The 17691-nt window shown below is 35.6% G+C and overlaps 1 protein-coding gene across 1 annotated transcript in view; it reads right to left on the reverse strand.

Moving 5' to 3' along the window:
* Positions 1-17691, reverse strand: part of LOC110687883 (callose synthase 10-like) — a 55496-nt gene that overhangs the window by 24510 nt on the left and 13295 nt on the right. The window contains exons 7-20 of the mRNA XM_021864525.1: positions 11457-11546; positions 7129-7226; positions 6886-7003; positions 6646-6774; positions 6050-6126; positions 5881-5959; positions 3666-3758; positions 3476-3575; positions 3237-3360; positions 2962-3148; positions 2838-2890; positions 1709-1769; positions 1177-1258; positions 1025-1074 (exon numbers count right to left, since the gene is read on the reverse strand). Of these exons, the coding sequence (XP_021720217.1) occupies positions 1025-1074; positions 1177-1258; positions 1709-1769; positions 2838-2890; positions 2962-3148; positions 3237-3360; positions 3476-3575; positions 3666-3758; positions 5881-5959; positions 6050-6126; positions 6646-6774; positions 6886-7003; positions 7129-7226; positions 11457-11546 (1341 nt within the window). The remainder of the gene's footprint in view (positions 1-1024; positions 1075-1176; positions 1259-1708; positions 1770-2837; positions 2891-2961; positions 3149-3236; positions 3361-3475; positions 3576-3665; positions 3759-5880; positions 5960-6049; positions 6127-6645; positions 6775-6885; positions 7004-7128; positions 7227-11456; positions 11547-17691) is intronic.

Raw genomic sequence — 17691 nt, forward strand, 5'->3', positions numbered from 1 at the left:
TGACTTAACTATCTACTCATTTACTCTCTTTCCTTATATAATTTTTCTATCCTATTTGAGATCTAAATACTATGCAGTAGAAACTTGTGTCATATACATGTGAGGAAAAGATTGATTTTATCTTTAACAAGTTTGACGCAACTTTCCTCTGATTTGTATTGTAGCTTTCCACTTTTTTCAATTAGTTTTTACATGTATAACTAAAGAAAGAATAAAGAGTACCTAAACTAGAAATTTGCATTATTTGAAAAAATAGGAAATCTTATAATTGATTGGAAACATATTAACCCTAATATCAATAGTCATTTATCCTTAGATTCGAATAATAAAGTCAACTATATTAAAAATTATGCCCCCTAAAACACATACTGAACACAGCCTCCCATGCGATAAAAAAACTGAGTAATTAGTGAAGCATTTTGCGAATTACGTAGCAGTGGCCACATCCCCACCCAATTTTTGGTTTTTCTCCAATCCTGCACCGGAAAACAATCCCTTCACCCTATGGGTCAAGGTGTCATTTCGGATAAGGGAAAGGGGAGAGGGAGACTGGGACGGAGAGAATGGTGCTGAAGTCCTGCTGGTGGTACTAAAATTGAACTGGGATTATGGGCCGTAAAACTACAAACTACCAATTTATAAGAATGGAAAGCGTTATGGTGGCTTTGCATAGGCAGAATGATATGCAGGGGTGGTCTTTTTAATAAAAGGTTGGTAATGAAAATAAATGAATAACCCCACACTTAGAGGTGCTTTATAATTGTATTATATTCTAAAAAAAACTCCGGTAATCTCAATCCAAAGTAGTTTCAAAGTACTTTGTGTCCTCTGTCCAAAAAAATTATAACACTTCAGCTATTGGAAAGTTCCAAACCAAATGCACATTACACTATTAAGCTAATTTATTTTCTCTATAGGTCTTCTCAAATGAGATTATTAATTATCTCCCTCGTAATGTTGCAATAACTATAAAAGAGAGCAAAAAGGAAAGACAAAAGAACATGGAATGTATAAAGGAGCTTACAGCAATGACAGGAGCCCATAGACTTGCTACAGTAAGCGCATTATAATTATCTGGAAAATACAGCACAAGAAATGCATCAACAAAAATAGACTTCATTTGAGAAGAGGGGGGGGGGGGGGGTGAGGAGAGTTGCAGGCAAAGGATGTTCTTACGCTTTGAGACAAAATCATGCCATGAGTATTCATCGAATCGAATCTGCACAATAATTCTTGTAGGCTCCACTAAGGGCTTAATCTGCAAAATTGCCCACATTTATATATTAGGAAATTTGTTAGACAAATAAAGTGAGAAGTTATTATAGACTAATGGTAATAATGTGACAAAGATTAATGGTAATTATGTGAAAATTGGATGTCAAAAAAAAAAAAAAAGCGACAACTTGAAATGTTAGAGAACAAATAAGTACAGTTGATGTCCTCGTCTGAAATATAAATTGAGTTCGAAGAAAACATACTAATATTTGCCAGGTTCATAATTTTTTTAATGTTATTCTACTGCTCAAGTATTATAAGAATTGTATTTTCAAAATTTTAGTCCTATATGAACTTTCTGTTAGTAATCTTAGAACCAAATGTTCATTTATTTAAAGCTTTAGGTAAATCCTGACCAGGATGCACAATCTAGTTCCAAGATCAGGATATAGTTTTTACTACAGTAGAAAAAGAAAAAGACAAAGAAACTTGCCTGGAGAAAGTAAGCAAACGTAAATTTGCTTGCAAAGATCACCAACCAATAGACAACATATCTGAATAAATTTGAAATAAAGGGCATATCAGTCATCCAAGTAAAACCTCTTTCAGAAAAAAAATGACTTCAAAATAACAACGTAAATTAGTCAGGAGAGAGCCAAACTTCAAAAGGACCAAAAGCAAAGAGAGCTTCAATCACATTGTGGATACAACAGAAACACCTTATGGACTTGCAAAGAGAATAAGCAAAAGAGAGGCACTGTAGCCCGCCAGAAGACGACACTGATTCTAAAGTAACTTACATGATCAAACAAAATGTTGAGACTGCTTACTTCTACTAGAGTTGAGGATTGCAGAATAGGAAAATAGAATAAATTTTTATCAGTTTTTAGTTGAAAGACCAATAATTCTAGAGTTGTAAAGGGCTGAAGTGAGCCCATACAGCCAGTAGAACTCTAAGAGGCAGATACAAGCTTATACATGGTCGATAAAGAATAAAACGCATATACAGCCCATGCGGCCGGCATAAAGCATAGCTCAGTCCACAAGCAACCCTTTATGCGACACAAATTTAAACAATGTGTCTGATATATGTAAACAATACTCATATTCTTGATCACAACATGCAAGGAAATGTCAACATAGAAAGAGCATAAACGATGCTCAATATTCAAGATTCAACATAGCAAGTTGGTATAATTTAGCAAAATCAGAGACCGGAGATCAGAGGAAGACGAAAACTTGATTTCTTCTTAAAGGAACAACCCCAAAGACCTGCTTTCCAAATTAGACGAGTTTGAGGGCATGAAACCCCAATGTATATAATTTGAGTAACATAAAATAGTGTTGATCATGCCATGTATCTGAGAGAAAATATGAAGAGTGGGGTAGAAAGGGCACAAGAAAGCATGCAAATCACAAAAGTATTTAAGAAAAGTTGAAGGAAATTAAAATTAAAATATATAACATATAAAAAAGGCGCCTAGGAATACTCTTATGACTCATTTCACAGCGCAAAGAAGTTTGCTTCAAAGCCCATTCAGAGGAGATCTATTGTAGGTTATCTGATTTTGCGGTTTATACAATAAATAAAAGCAGATAGCATCATAGCATGGTAAGCAAACCTGGCATAATCTATCGGCTTTTCATACAGACCACGTCCAACATAGTATCTCTCCTGGTAACAAAGAGCATTTATAAGTGAATGAACAGGAAAAGCCAGCTCATACATGACAAACCAAGACTTACCTGATAAATCCATTTAAAAAATTGAAAGAATGACTGATCGGACTTTTTAGACAATGTATGACAGGCAGGAATCTTCAATAATACACCAAAAACAAAGCGCACTCCAGCATAAGCACCAAGCATAAGAATATAAATGCGGAAAGATGATGAATTAGTTTGCTGCTTATTCCAATCCTGAAGAACCCTCCTATTTTCAATTCACAAATAGGCAGAATCAGAATGCAAACATTTTAAGGATAAAATTTAGCTGCCATAATTGAGAGATCCACACTCACAGATAGAAATAGATAACAGCAGCAGTACTTAAACTCCACCAAAAGAACCTAATAATAAGCCTTGAAATTGCCATGCCTCTTGCAGTTGTGTAAGCACCAAACATAAGCAGAACATCCAAGCAACCTATAGTCACAAATTTTTACAATTTTTTTACTTGAATAAAGAGAAAAGAAAAGCAGCAGAATTTTAACAAAAAAGAACTTGAATTGAAATAAGAGTAAGCTGATAAAATACTAACTCTCCACAAAATTCATGACAGCATATGTTGGCCCAACACTCAGTAGGATCTTAAATGTATTCAGATTCAGCTTATCATTAAATGCTATAATCGTTAAAACCTGAAAGGGTAGCAATACATATTTTCTCACACCGTGAGCAACCTGTAATAGTAGAATACCTACGCCAAATGTGGAAACAAGAATCCAAACCTGGAACATTATAGCCAAAAAGATCCACATCCGATGAAAACTACGATACAAGTGGAAAAACGTCCGATGTTCAACAAAACTGCTTTTTGCAGTCTGCAAAATAACAAACAGCAAGATACACGCATTAACAACACATAATCAGAACATAAACAAAAATGGAGATAATTCATGAGAAGTGACAGAACTCCAGCAAGCAATACGTACAGATATAAGAGCCAATCACAGTTAAGCAAAATCAACATAATCCCACTGCTTCTAACAAATATGCCACAACAGATGGGTAATACTGTAATAGGGTATTAGTTAAAGCAATTTTAACCTAAACAACTTACACTAATGTGTCAAAAAGGCCTTAGCTGCAACTTCTTCGAAATTCGTCTTTGGGTAGCAATTTCAAAAATTGAATGTTTACCCCTATCATGCCGGAAAAGTAAGGGTGTATGATATACACAGGCTTTAATCACTCCAAAACAAAATTTACATTGTACCATGTAATATTGATATAAGCTATACATTGGGGCAGCAAAATATAAAGTTCAACAAGCATAGACTTGAAAGAGGGAAAAGATCATTAGGCCATGCGGGCTCCCCGTAATAATTATGCCCCATGCCTTTCGCTAATTTAGCCCTTAATACAGGAGGGAGTGCATAGCAATGTTACCGTGACATTGGAATGCTGCCTCAAGGGAATCCGGTATGATGGATATCTTAATTCAGAAGAGGGAGTGGGGGAGGGGGGGAGCTCTATGGCGCCAAACAAGGTCACATGATAAGAGCATTTAAGAGCTTCTTATCATCGGTCTCATCACAAGGAATTCACTATTACAGACTAAGAAGGAGAAACAACAATTGTAAGCTGTGTTAGTGTGTTACTTCAACATGGCCGTTTAGGCCTCGTACCCGAGTCAACCCAATAATGATCTGGGTATGGAATCTGTAGCAGATTCAGGGAAGGTCAGTTGGACACGGCAGTCGGCAGCTTAAGAGGAAAGCAAAAACACTCGATGTGTGTAAATTGGGGGTTGTGGCACGTAATAGACTTTTTATACTACAGCTGTAATACACTACCACAGTACCACTATTTTTTGCTTTTCTAGTTCAATTGTTTGTCTTTTAGAACTGTACTTTATTACTCTTATCTTTTTTTATTGTCTACAATAATACAATATCCCTGGAAAACTTTAAAAGACAGATTTTCTTATTTTTCTTTGACTTTCCCACTTCATTTTTCATTTTCATTTGTTTTTTTTTTTTTTTTTGGGAAAGAACTTCATTTTTTATCAACTTTTTTTTCTTTGTTATGTGCCCCCGTACCCTTGTCAAAAATAAGGACAGGTCTCTATATCTTGAAATTTCAAATTTGCCGAGCCCAAAACTCGGATACGTAACCATATCCGATGCCTGTACCAAGTCCGAGTAACATAGCTTGCCAGGTAAAGTAATCATCCGATCTCACTGCCAATGCTTCTTTCACCCCATAATCTCACTTATGTAAGACTATACCACAAAAGCTAACGTTCATGCAGAAGAAAATATCCAAATAAATATTGAAAGGCTAGAATAAGGACGTTTTAGGAGATATGCCACAAGAGGTTCGAGTTCGACCGGAGTATTATATTGTAATATCCTTTTTCCCTTGACCAAAAAGACCCCTAATTCATCCATCCTTTATGATACTAAACTTTATCCGGAAGGCAAAATATAATCTTATGGTGAGATCTTTCACAAGGACTTTAAAGAAGAAGAAGAAGAACAAATTTTGGCTGGAACAGAATGCTTGGAATTTACAAGCAGTTTTTGCACATGATTCAATGTGGGATTGAGGAAGTTATTGACATCCTATATGGAATAAAGCAACTGGAGATTAGAAACTTATTTATTGGGGGAATTACAACAGAACTGGGCAAATTTGTAACAACTTTCTCAATATTTTCCTGAGAAAGAACTGTCATCTTGCAGTAATTCTCTCTTCGTCAAAACAATAAATTTTTAATCAAAACAAAAATTAACAATAAAAGGACTGGACTTCTCCTCCAGGCTTCAGCAAGCTATGAAGCACGGGTAAATGAATATTTGGTCAAAATCATACCGGGACAGGATTACATTGAACTTAAGCACTTAAATCCAATATCATATAGAATTATATACAGCTAATAACACTTCATTCAGATACAAGTAATTATACATATTGCAAATATATAAATATCATACTAACCCTTTTCCGTTTATTAGGTTTTCTCAAAAATGCTGAATCCTCCTTCATTGGCCATCCTAACTCAAAGCATGTTGGCGACCTAAGAAAGAAAGAGGGATACAAATATTATAACAATGTCAGTGGTTGTAGCATCACAGATTACAATAACTTAATTAAGGATGTAACAAACCAGAAATATTCATTAAAATCGTCATAATTTCTCCATTTTGAATGTGCTGCTCTTCCATTGTTATTTCTTTCAGCTTCCTGCCCAATCAATATGTTCAGGTTTTATATTACCATACAAAATTAATGCATTGGATACAAATTTGAAACAGCTCTGGATCATTGTGGAACATAGTCCCAGTCTAACATAGCTGATTAACATTGTCAGGCTCATTCAGCTATATTTGACAATCTGATAACAACAAGAACACATGTTTATACCAACAGATTTATCACCCCTTGACTAAAGAAAGAAATGGCAGTAAGGGTTGAGAAGCCACTTATTTTCCAAAACTAAGAAAAACAAAATAGGATGTTTCAACTAGTAAATACTACCTCTGTTCCTAAATGATGGAATTACACAAACTGTCGCAGCAACAGAGACCAAGGAGAGTAGGAGAGAGAGTTTAAAGAGTAGGTATGTGTAATACTGAGGATAGTGTATAGTAGTGAGGTTTTTACAAGAAAGTAAGAGAGTTGTAACTTGTACGTGGGGTCTATATATTTTTTTGTTTTTAAAAAAAAAAAAATTACATGTTGCCTAAAATAGGAATAACTGACCTGAACTATTATATCATATATTGGTTTTATAACTTTCTCTAAAAAGTTGACTGAACCATTTTCCAATTTACAGCTATCAGCAATATATGCTTCTCCATGGTCTAATATTGAATCTAACTCCTTCGCCATCTGCAGACACCAAGTAAAAATATCAACCTACAAAGTTCAAGGATAACAGAGTGGGAAGAATAGTTGCAACAATCAATAAGGCAACGAAACAACTCAAGGGTGGAAGCTTACAAAGTGGAAAATGTAGCATATGCATTCAGGAAGAAAACGGACATTGGCAGCCTCACCCCAAATTAGAAAGTACAACGAAACTAAAATAAGCTTTCTCTCCCGAGTAATTGCATCAGAACTGGAAGAGAAACCAAGAAAAGAAAAAAGAAAGAGATAATGTCATTAGATGAAAAAAGGATAGCTGCACCCCATGGCCCATGAAATACAAAGGAAAAGCATCATAATTGCAGCAGGTTGCACAACCTATTCCATGCAATCCGTATCCGCAAATACTTGCACCATTTGAAATAATTGTCCAGCACTTTCAGGTAAACTTCATATATAGCTTTCTCATCTATTTTCTGCACAGGGGAAAGAAAAAAATCAGCAAGCAATACAAAAAAGAAAATAGCCGCGCAATAAAATGCCTCAAGAAAATGTAAGCACACAAACCTAAAAATCAAACAACCTACCACAAGTCCACAACAATATTCAAACTCAACATACACAATTACAACATTATAAGAGATTAAGGCTTTAAACAATAAATATTCTTATAAAGCAAAATGTGAAGAAAACAAATTATACAAAACATCTTCGCTGCCATTACAGACGTGGGAGAAGTGGTCAACCATCTTTTTTACATGGACAAGGGCACGAGTATTAATGAAAGGTATGAATCTGAATGCCCGATAAGACGATTCTTAAATTTTTGGATAAGAGACCATCATCCTAGTTCTGAACACGACTACGGCTTTTTAAAATTATTTATATCTTTTTTAACAAGATTAATAAAAACAATTTATAATGTGTATTGTTATAATACGAAAAATTGCTTTAGTAAAATCAATGGCAGGGTGGGAGGGATCCGTGGTGGGTGCAAGAAAAGACAGATAAAGTTAGTGATAAGGTTTCATATTGGGGGGGTGAAACAGGTAAGGTAAGAAAACGGATTTGTCAAAGAAGTTATAAAGTAAAAGTTAGTCGAACTTTTTTTATCAAAGCTTTGTAGGAAAGCTTAAAAAAAAAATCAATTCAATTTTATTTATCAAAGCTTTGTAGGAAAGCTTCACCAAAAATCAATTCAATTTGATTTTGGAAAATTCATAGTTTCAATTCAAGATATACTTCAGAATTTCACAATATTAACCCATGTTGTTCATAGGCGGCAAAAGATCTCTACATTTATAATTTCCACAGTCAGAGTATGCAATTTCTGTGACAAAAATTTAGAAAATTAATTTAAGCCATGTTACTCACACTCGGGTACCCACATCCGTGTCCATGTGTCCAACCCAGCTATTTTTGTGAAAAATTTACATTATTTTGAACAAAAATGAAGTGTCCAAATGTCCTAACCAAGTCTGAGAGTCGAGGGTCTGTTTAGGCTAAATGAGATAAAATGAAGAATTAGAGTAAAATAGATACTTAGATAGTAAGCATGAATGTTGGCAAGCAAAGAGAAATCTTGATGATTAAAAGATCCCATGCTTCAGTCAATACTCTTTCTCTCATTTCATAGTTCAACCAATAATCACCTCTCTCTCTCTCTCTCTCTCTCTCTCTCTCTCTCCCTCTCTCTCTCTCTCTCATGCTTTGATGCTTGTTTGATTATAGATTCTATGTCACTCTTAGTTTAAAGTTTAATGTTAGGCTATTAGTTGATCATCTCATTATAGAGTAGTATATAAGCTAAGTTTAGGTTAAACAAAATAAATAAATAAAAAATAAAAAATAAAGCACCAAGGCATGATTTTGGATTAACTAGGGTGGCTAATACGCGTACACAACTAGCCATCTCCGGAAATCTCTTTCAGTTAGGTTTTATGTCACAACATTTTGGTAACAACAATTAGGGAAAATATGTAATCAAAAAATTTAAGGGGTATAAATGTCCGCACACTATTCTTAAGAGTTCAATAAAAGTGTCAAATAACATAAATGAGGGCAAATAAGTAAATAAGCATTGAAAAGGGTATAGTTTTCCAAACACTATTTATAAGGCAAAGGCAAAAAAAATAACAAGACAAAACTACGCCACACATGCGGTAAAAAAAAAAAAAAAAAAAAAGGAAAAATGCCACATGTGATTAAATGCACATGCATAAATGAAGATATATAAGTAATTAGACATTTTTACGGTAAAAAAAAAGGAAAAAATGCGACACATGGTTCAATTCGCATGCATAAATGAGGGTATATATGTAAATAGACATTTTTAAGGATGTAGTTGCATAACACTGATCATAAGCGCTTGGTTAAACTTTTAAAAAGGTAAGGATTAAGGAAATTAGGAGACAAATTAAGTAAATAACTGACCCTTAGAATGTGTGCTTAAAGCAAGTATCAGTAAAGGCCTCATAAAATGCATGTGCATAATTATTATCATCTTAGTCAATTGAAAGGTGGCATCTTCGTATGTTCATTCATTCTCGTATGATTTAATTAGGTTATAAATTACATGTTTAACTAGTTTGGTTGGGTATTGAATGACAAAACGAGTGGTTACGTGAGAAAACCTAACCAACAATATATGCATTTAGGCTCTTAATTCTTGGGTTGGTATGGTTTTAAGTCTCTTGGAAGGCTTAAACCTAGTTATCTCGAAATTCCAGATTAAATTCCCATCCCCTACCCCTTATTCCGTTTGTTCATGGCATGTTTAGGGTGATTAATCCCACTCCCTAGTCTCAGACATCATGTTTAAATCATAGTTATAAAATTTTAAGCTTTTAGCCTACATGTTTTCTTTTAATTTTAGTTGGGCTCTTTGTTATCGACTTAACTTATAATAACTAGTCCTTGTTGGTAATTGTTTAATGATTCAAATACTCGATACTATACCCTCTCAGTAGATTTAACTTACTATAGTAGTTAAGTTTGGTAGGTTTGTTTTAGAAGTTTTTGTCCAACGACCTAAATTTCTTCTACAAGTATCACACCAAAGGACCTATCAAACTTTTTTCCTCCGTTGTTGGGTTGCGATCGCAAAAACAGTCGCAGTATCACGGTAACAGAATTGATGTGTTAGTCTTAAGCTTGGTTGTGGTGTAGCGGCAGAATTTTCTTTGAAATTTATTAAACTAAACACTATATTTTAGAAATTTATTTTATTTTATAATTATATTCAATAAGTAATCACTATATTTTAAGGCTTTTTATCCCAAATGACAAGCCACAAACCCTATACAATTCAAATTTCACTATAAAAATCGAAGGAGTACGTATAAAGTCATTAGTAGTACAGTACTAAATTGAAAACTTGGCAAGTGGAGAGGTCCACGATATTTTATTAAAAACAAAAGTGCCCACGTGGGGATGTCTATTTTAAAAGAAAAATGCCCTACTGTCACCACCTACCTACTTGAGGGAGTTTACTTAAATAAATAAAAAAAAACTCAATTACTTTCATCCTCCTCTTCGAGTTCAGCAAAGAACTCTATCAATTTTATTAGAGGTTGCTCCAATTTTTTTCATTCTTACCCTTTATTTTCCATTAAAAAGCAAGTATTTCATTGGGAATTAACTAGCTTATAATATCGGTCGATGCAAGCGAAATTTAGTTCATATGGCAGCCAAAATCCCGGCATTTTAAAAAACACCGCATCAAAACAAGAAAATTCGGCTCGAAATTCAATACATACCAGACGAATCGCAATGTACTGGCCGATTTTATAATATGGTTGCTATGCAAAATTATTTTAGAGCAAGTACAATCACAGCCACAATAAACAGAATCTAGCAAGGACTTACAAGAACATGCTATTTCAGGCAGTATGGAGGTCAAGTACATCCAAGTTTAAAATATCCACAAGAATTACCCAATTGATAAGTGTGCAACGTTTAACCCAGCATTGAGTCCCTCTAACTCAGATGCATATATGAACAAAATTCAGCCAATAACGTAAAAAGTTTTGGGGGTATGAGAAAAAAAGCAAGGAAAAAAGAAACACAATTGTTTTGAATCAAGAAATTAAATTATTCTTCCCTTCAATAAAAAAAATTGAACAAGAAAAAAAAACAAAGAAAAAAAGGCAAAAACGCAAAAATTAATTCTATGGAATATCCATACACTTCACCCAAAGGCAAAGAGTTAGGTACCACACCATGTGTAATCTCCTCGGCTCCACTATGCAAATTTGATCCCCTTCTCATAAGTCAAAAATTTGTGTGTATAAAAACTTCTAACTTACCACTTGGAGAGCAAAACTCTCCACATTTTTTCTGCTTATTTTATAAAACTCATATTTACATGACAAGATTTCTAAAAAGAAAAAGTAAATAAAGTAAATGAGTACCGTAACCACAATGATAATTAATGTTCATCACACTTACAACTTATTATTAATTATACTTCTATTCTTCTTCATTATCTTTCAACCAGTTATACTCTTAAAAGGCAGCAGCAAGAACCAAATCACTCCCTCCCTCACCAGATAAATACAAGCACAAATAAATCGCCAAAATAGCAAGAGCTATATATATATATATATATATATATATATAAAATAAAAAATAAAAAGAAAGAAAAAAAAAATTTGAAAGTTCAGACATAGCATACTCCAAACAAACAAAGATACAAGGATACTCACAGGATCACGCTCATCTGGGAGCCCAAGATGAGATTGTGCATTTGCAATTAAAAGGATGACATTTTCACGTTGATTTCTTATGTTGTCCCTCTGCAAAAGAGAAATTTCAGGGCAACAAATGCATAAGTACAATCACCAAAACAAAGAATAGAAAATAGGCACAAATCACGTTGTAATTTTAGCTCATACATTGGAGTATATAATTGCAACACTCAAGACTTTTCGTTATAAATATACAAGCTTAAAATACAAAAGTGCAGTTTTAAATATAAAGGCAGCACAGAGCATCTATCACCATTCCAGCAAAATGTTACTTCTTTAAACTACAAGTATCTCTCAAGAAAACTAAGACAAACTGTTCCATTAATTAGTCCATGATGCAAATCCAAAACAAATACTAAATTCCTTTACATGTCACCCAATAACATGTTCACCACAAAACGACTAACCTCAAACATTCATAATAACCTCTTGAACTAAAAAGGATAAAAGGCATATTCGCAACCACAACATAGTTTGAATTAACACATTAGGTAAACCTTATGTAAACCAAAACAATCAAAACAGCAGATTTTCCAAGTATTTTAAGGTTAAATAATCACTTGAAAACCTCAGGTGTTAAAATGTATATCCTTTTATCCGCCTTTTTCTTTCAGTTACTTTCTCAAAACTTCAAGCAACCCTTCAGATTTGACCTACAATCCAAACACGATTAAAAAAAAGGGCTTAACGTCTATTCCATATTGGTAAGTAGTCACTTCATAACCCCTTTAATCACCATTGTTTGGTAATGGACCAAACTAACGGCCCCCTACTCAGGCCCAAACCGCCAATCAGACTACACTATCAGAGAAGGGGGAAAGAAGACAACACCCAAGCACCATTGGCACATGAGGACAAAGCTAATTAAAGCCTGCAAGTTCTGAAAGAGAGGAGGAGCAACACCAAGTAGTGGAACGGCAATACTAGCAGCAACTAGGGGTGAGCAAAAAATATGGGTACCCGGTATTGGATCCGGAACAGGTGGGTTCGGACCCGGAATTGGATCATCCAAGACCAGTTCAAAATCTGAATTTTGGGACCCGGTCTTAAGTGGTTCCAATTCCAGTTCTTGAGATTTTGGACCCAGTACCCACTGGGTGCCCCGTAGTACAGTTCTGGATCCTAATTGTGTGTCTAAATCTAAGCTACCTAGTAATCTGACAAGCAAATTAAGCCCAGCCCATTAGTTCCAATGTCCAATATTAATTTAATATGAAACAAAATGAATATTACTATGTTTACCAAAGCAAGAAAGTAAAAAAAAAAAAGGAAAAAAAACAACCTTTAACCCTAATTCCTTACTTTACGCAGCCGCACAATCACCCATTCACCCTCACATTTGCTTAACCACCCACTCACCCTTGTTTCCTCACCATTCAAGCAGGCAACCAACACCATTTTTCTCATACTCTGTCAATAATTCTCCACTGTTGGCTTCAAGTTCTTTTGGAATTAATGTGTGGAGGATGAAATGGGGATGTGAGAGAAAGTGAAGATGATATGAGATAAAGTTTTAGTGGAATGTTGATATTGAATCTATTTCTTGGAGTAGATCGCGCACCCATTGTTCATTACCTTTTATTCTTGAATTTTTGATGGGCTTCGATATTCTGTCGGTCACCATTTCGCTCGTTGTTCAATAGCTTTTTTATTCTATTATTTTGAATAAGGCCGGGTACCCATTTTTGGAACCGGTACCTACCGGTTCCGGACCAGTTCCAAGAACCTTGGATCCGGTATTAACCAATTCCAAAACCAGTTCCAATTCTCTAGACCCGGTCATAACCGGTTCCGGATCCGGATCCGGTCCTTGAGAATATGACCGGGTACCCGGTTTTGCTCACCCCTACCAGCAACAGTAGTGGAAGACAAAACTAATGAGTGGCAGTAGCCTAGCTTTGTATATATAAGAATGTTCGTCTTGGAGAGAAAGGCATAAGATTAGACTATTGTAATTGAGAGTAGTATCCTTAAGATACTTTGGAGAGTGGTAGCCTGAAGTTACCAACTATCAATCAAGCTTCAACCTTTCAACCCTTTTTTTTTATTTGTTCTTGCTTTATTGTCTTTGCATAATATTTCTGTTCTTGCTTGTTAGATAGTGAGGGAGAGTAGTGAATCCTTCACAAGTGATATCAAGAGTAGTGAATCCTTCACGTCTTTCTTCAATCTTCTACCTATTCTCGTTTTATGTATTCTATTCTCTACATAGTTTTTTCTTCAACCTCTTTTCTTTTATGGCATCTTCTCTTCCTTCATCTTTGACTCTCCTTTCTCAGTTTTCTCTCAAGTCTTGTCATTCCTTTTTAAGTTTCTTTTGGCTCCAGTCATAAGATCCCTTATATAAATTATTCAAATTTTGTTTAATGAGCCATGTGCCCTACAGGTTTAAGAAGAAAGCACAAGCTGCTTACAAGTAGTTGTAAAGAGCAGACCAAATTTCTGGTGCATGGTTGGCTTGTTCTGACTGTGCAACAAACACTGCTGGCAGAGCAGGCAGCAGGGAGGGTGGCAGGGACAACGGATGCAGCGTGGTGGCCAAGTTCTACGCTACATGTTTGTTTTATTTTTGTTAAGATTTGTTTGATGGCAAATGAGTTGCCTAACTTTGTAAAGCCTAATATCTTGTATCCATAGCTACGTTATTGAGTTATTCCAAAATAAACTCATATAAAATCGAAAAATAAAGAACTTAGCTAGTTATTTGAGGTTATAAGTAGTTGAGGAGAACAGACCTCTTAAAAGTATCTACAAGTGTAAATTTCAACTAGCTTAGTCCAAAAAGGCGCAACTACTCGACTAGGATGGCAATGGGTCCAGGACCCTGTGGGACCCTACCCTAAAATACGGGTATAGTCCAATTTTTATAGAACCTAAGGGTACGGGTAGGGTATGGGTTAGGTGGTATCGGGTAGGGGAAGGGTCCGGGTACAATGTTTTCAAACCAGACCCGCAGACCCGTCAAACCCACACCCGTACTTAGACCTGCACAGTTTTTTAATTAAAAAAAATATCAAAATCACATAATACTTGTAAAACCCTAAGTATGTAAGGAGCTTATAGCCGACTTGCCGCATATCCAACATTTTGTTTCACTGGTCCAAAGTTCTAATTTCCAAACAAAGAAACCTCGAGTCCTCAACTTCAGTACTTCACCACATTTTGTTAGGCAACATCCACATCGTCGGTTTTATAATTGTTTTACGATTTAACAAATTAAAAATGTTAATGTTCTCATGTATTAGTTTTTTTGACTTTTTTGCGTGCTATATGCAAACGTACACTAAAAAAATACAATTAAAATATATAGGAAAAAAAAAAAGGTAAAGGACCCTGATACTTGCTAGAACCATAGAATCCGGGTAAGGGTCTACAAATTTTAGACCCTAAGGGTGCACCAGGGTATTGGTATGGATAAAAATATCCGGATACGGGTCCGAGTATTACTAGCCCCTACCCATTGCCATCCCTAGCGCGAGATACAAAATGTCCCTAAATCCTAAGAACAAAAATAAGGTTAGCACCTTTCATAACCATGGAGCGCCTTTATTTTATTTAATTTTCATTTTGTGATGTAAAATTAGTTTAAAAGACCCGCAACAATGCCCTGCCACCTCCCCCGCCAGTGTTTGAAAAAGCGCGTCTATGGCGCTGAGGCGCAAGGCAATAGGGGGTAAGCGCTTATTTTGGCCTGGGTGAGGCGTTTTTAATTAGGCGCACGAGGCGCAACTGAGGCGAACATGAGGCGCACCGGAAGCAAATTTCTGCCAATATTTTTAACTAATTATATAGTGCACCTCACTTCAAGGTGCGCCTTAGGTGCACTTAGGTGCTGCATAACCCTTATCTCTTCAGCTCGCCTTTGAGCGTTTTTTTACATTGTCCCCCGTCGGTGACCTTACCCCAGTTAACCTCACTAACTCATTCTCCTCTGTTTGTCCTCTCTGTGTCTCTCCCTCCAATTCCTTTAGACTCCGGTATAAAAGAGCTCAAGGCGCGCTGAAGCGATTAGGGTTTTGCAGCGCACGTGCACCTCTTTCAAGTGAGACACACTATATAAATAGTCGTGCGCCTAATTAAAAACGCCTCACCTAGGCCAAAATAAACGCTTACCCCCTATTGTCTTGCGCCTCAGCGCCTTTTTTAAACACCGAGTAAGGGCATTGGTCACCATAAAGGGAAGGGGTGAGGTCGTGAGGACGCGGGGGCTGCTGTTGGTTGGTGGGTGGTGGATTCGTTTTTTATGTAGTTTAATTATTTGTAAAATAATTTAATTAATAAAAAATCATGGTTAATGATTTTAATTAAAATAGTTATTATATTTGGTCATCAATAATACAATATTATAAAAGATAATAATTTTTCTTTCTAATTTACCAAAGAGAAATAAGAAGTTAGGTGTTACCAAAAAGAATTTCTCTTAAAAAAAAATGATAAGAGTAGGAACATTGGATGGAGAGACATATAATATATTGCAAAGTATTTCCATTTTCAGAATGTTGAACTAAAAAAAATGTCATGTTAGAAAGTGTAATTTTTTTAGCAACCTCAAAGTGACTTTGGAAGGATCTAAAACGGATTTAATATAGCGTCAACTTTTTAGCTGAGTGCGTAGCTAAGGAAATGACCTTCTAAAGAGCTCTATTAGTATTAATCATATCCAAAGCCAAAGTCCACATCTCAATAAAGTTGTCTTTTGGAAGAAACGAAAAGCGAGGGGGGAACAATGAGAAAGTTTACAAGTACAAGACCCAAACGAGACCTCCATCCACACCCTAGAATCTGCCCAATTGCTCATTGAAACTCCAAAACTTTCACTAAGGAAGAAAACTTCTTTAACCCAAATCAAGTAGTGGCCTTCAAAAATGTAAATCCCAAACATCATTGTCATAAAAAGGAAACGAACAAAAATGGCTTATCTCCGCTCCAATTATGTTCCCAAAAATGAATACAACTACCATCCCCTTACCTTGAAACTCAGTAAAAGTGAGAAGAGAGTAGACACATACAATGAATATAAGCATCCCACCCATTTTGATGCAACCCATATTAGCTCTTGATGACTAGATGCGAAAGGGACAGGTTCATTAGAAATACGCCACAATCATTTGCCCACAATCATTAAGAATAAGCAATAAATGGCTGGTTAACATTTAATTTCAAGATTTGTTTAAAAAAAATTAAGCCTTGGCATGCTTTCCAAGATTAGAGTGAAAAGTGGTTCTTCCCTCAAAGAAAAAAAAAAATTTAAATAAAAAAGTGAAACGACGTTCAGCAATTTAGTTTATGTTTCCAGATTATTCTTTAATTTTATTTTATTTTATTGGATAATTTTCTTAGTAACACCCAACATTCGATTTTTCTCTTTGGTAAATTGAAAAAAAAGTTATTATCTTTGGTAATCTTGAATTTTTTATTACCAAATATAATAGCTACTTTGATTACAATACTCAACCATGGTTAGTTTTATAATAATAATATATATTGTTTTCAAAGAAAAAAAAAAACGCTCCTCCCCCATCTCCCCCTCCCTTCCACTGCCAACGCCCAGACTACCCCCCCCCCGGCCCGGCCGACCCCTACCCCGACACCCCAGCCCCAATTTCCCCCATCCCCTCCGAATTTCTCCCCACCTGAACGCCCCCATCCCCTTCCCCCACCACGAGCCGCAACCCCCCAAACCTTAAACTCCGACTGCGCAAACTATGAGCACATAAAGGTTTCTTTTTGTCAGGTGATCTGGAAAGCCATTCATCTTCTGATTTTGTTGTAGCAACTTCTGCTTCTGATTCTAAATCTGATGAAGCTTTAGGTACTAAATTAAGAGAATTTCTTGAGGATAATAGGTGGAAAATTGATGGTTAAGGGGGGAATTTTAAAGGGTATTTGAAGATTTAATTGGAATATAATGAAGAAATGGAGGAAGAAGAAGAATAAGAAGAGGTGTGTTAGGTTTTGGTGGGGGGAAATCGAGGTTGGGGTGTCAGGATAGGGTCAGTAGGCGGGAGGAAAGTCTGGGCGCAGGCGAGGAAGGGTGGCTGGGCGCCGGAAGTGGAGGGGGAGGGGGTGCTGGCTGGATGGGGGGAGGAGGTGGGTTTTTTATTTTTAAAATTATTATATTGTTTAATAAATAAAATAAAATAAAATAAAAACCCTAACTATAGTTAAATTTTTAATAAAAAATTATCATTAA

This window comes from Chenopodium quinoa, unplaced genomic scaffold, assembly GCF_001683475.1.
Source record: "Chenopodium quinoa cultivar QQ74 unplaced genomic scaffold, ASM168347v1, whole genome shotgun sequence".
NCBI classification, from domain to species: Eukaryota; Viridiplantae; Streptophyta; class Magnoliopsida; order Caryophyllales; family Amaranthaceae; genus Chenopodium; species Chenopodium quinoa.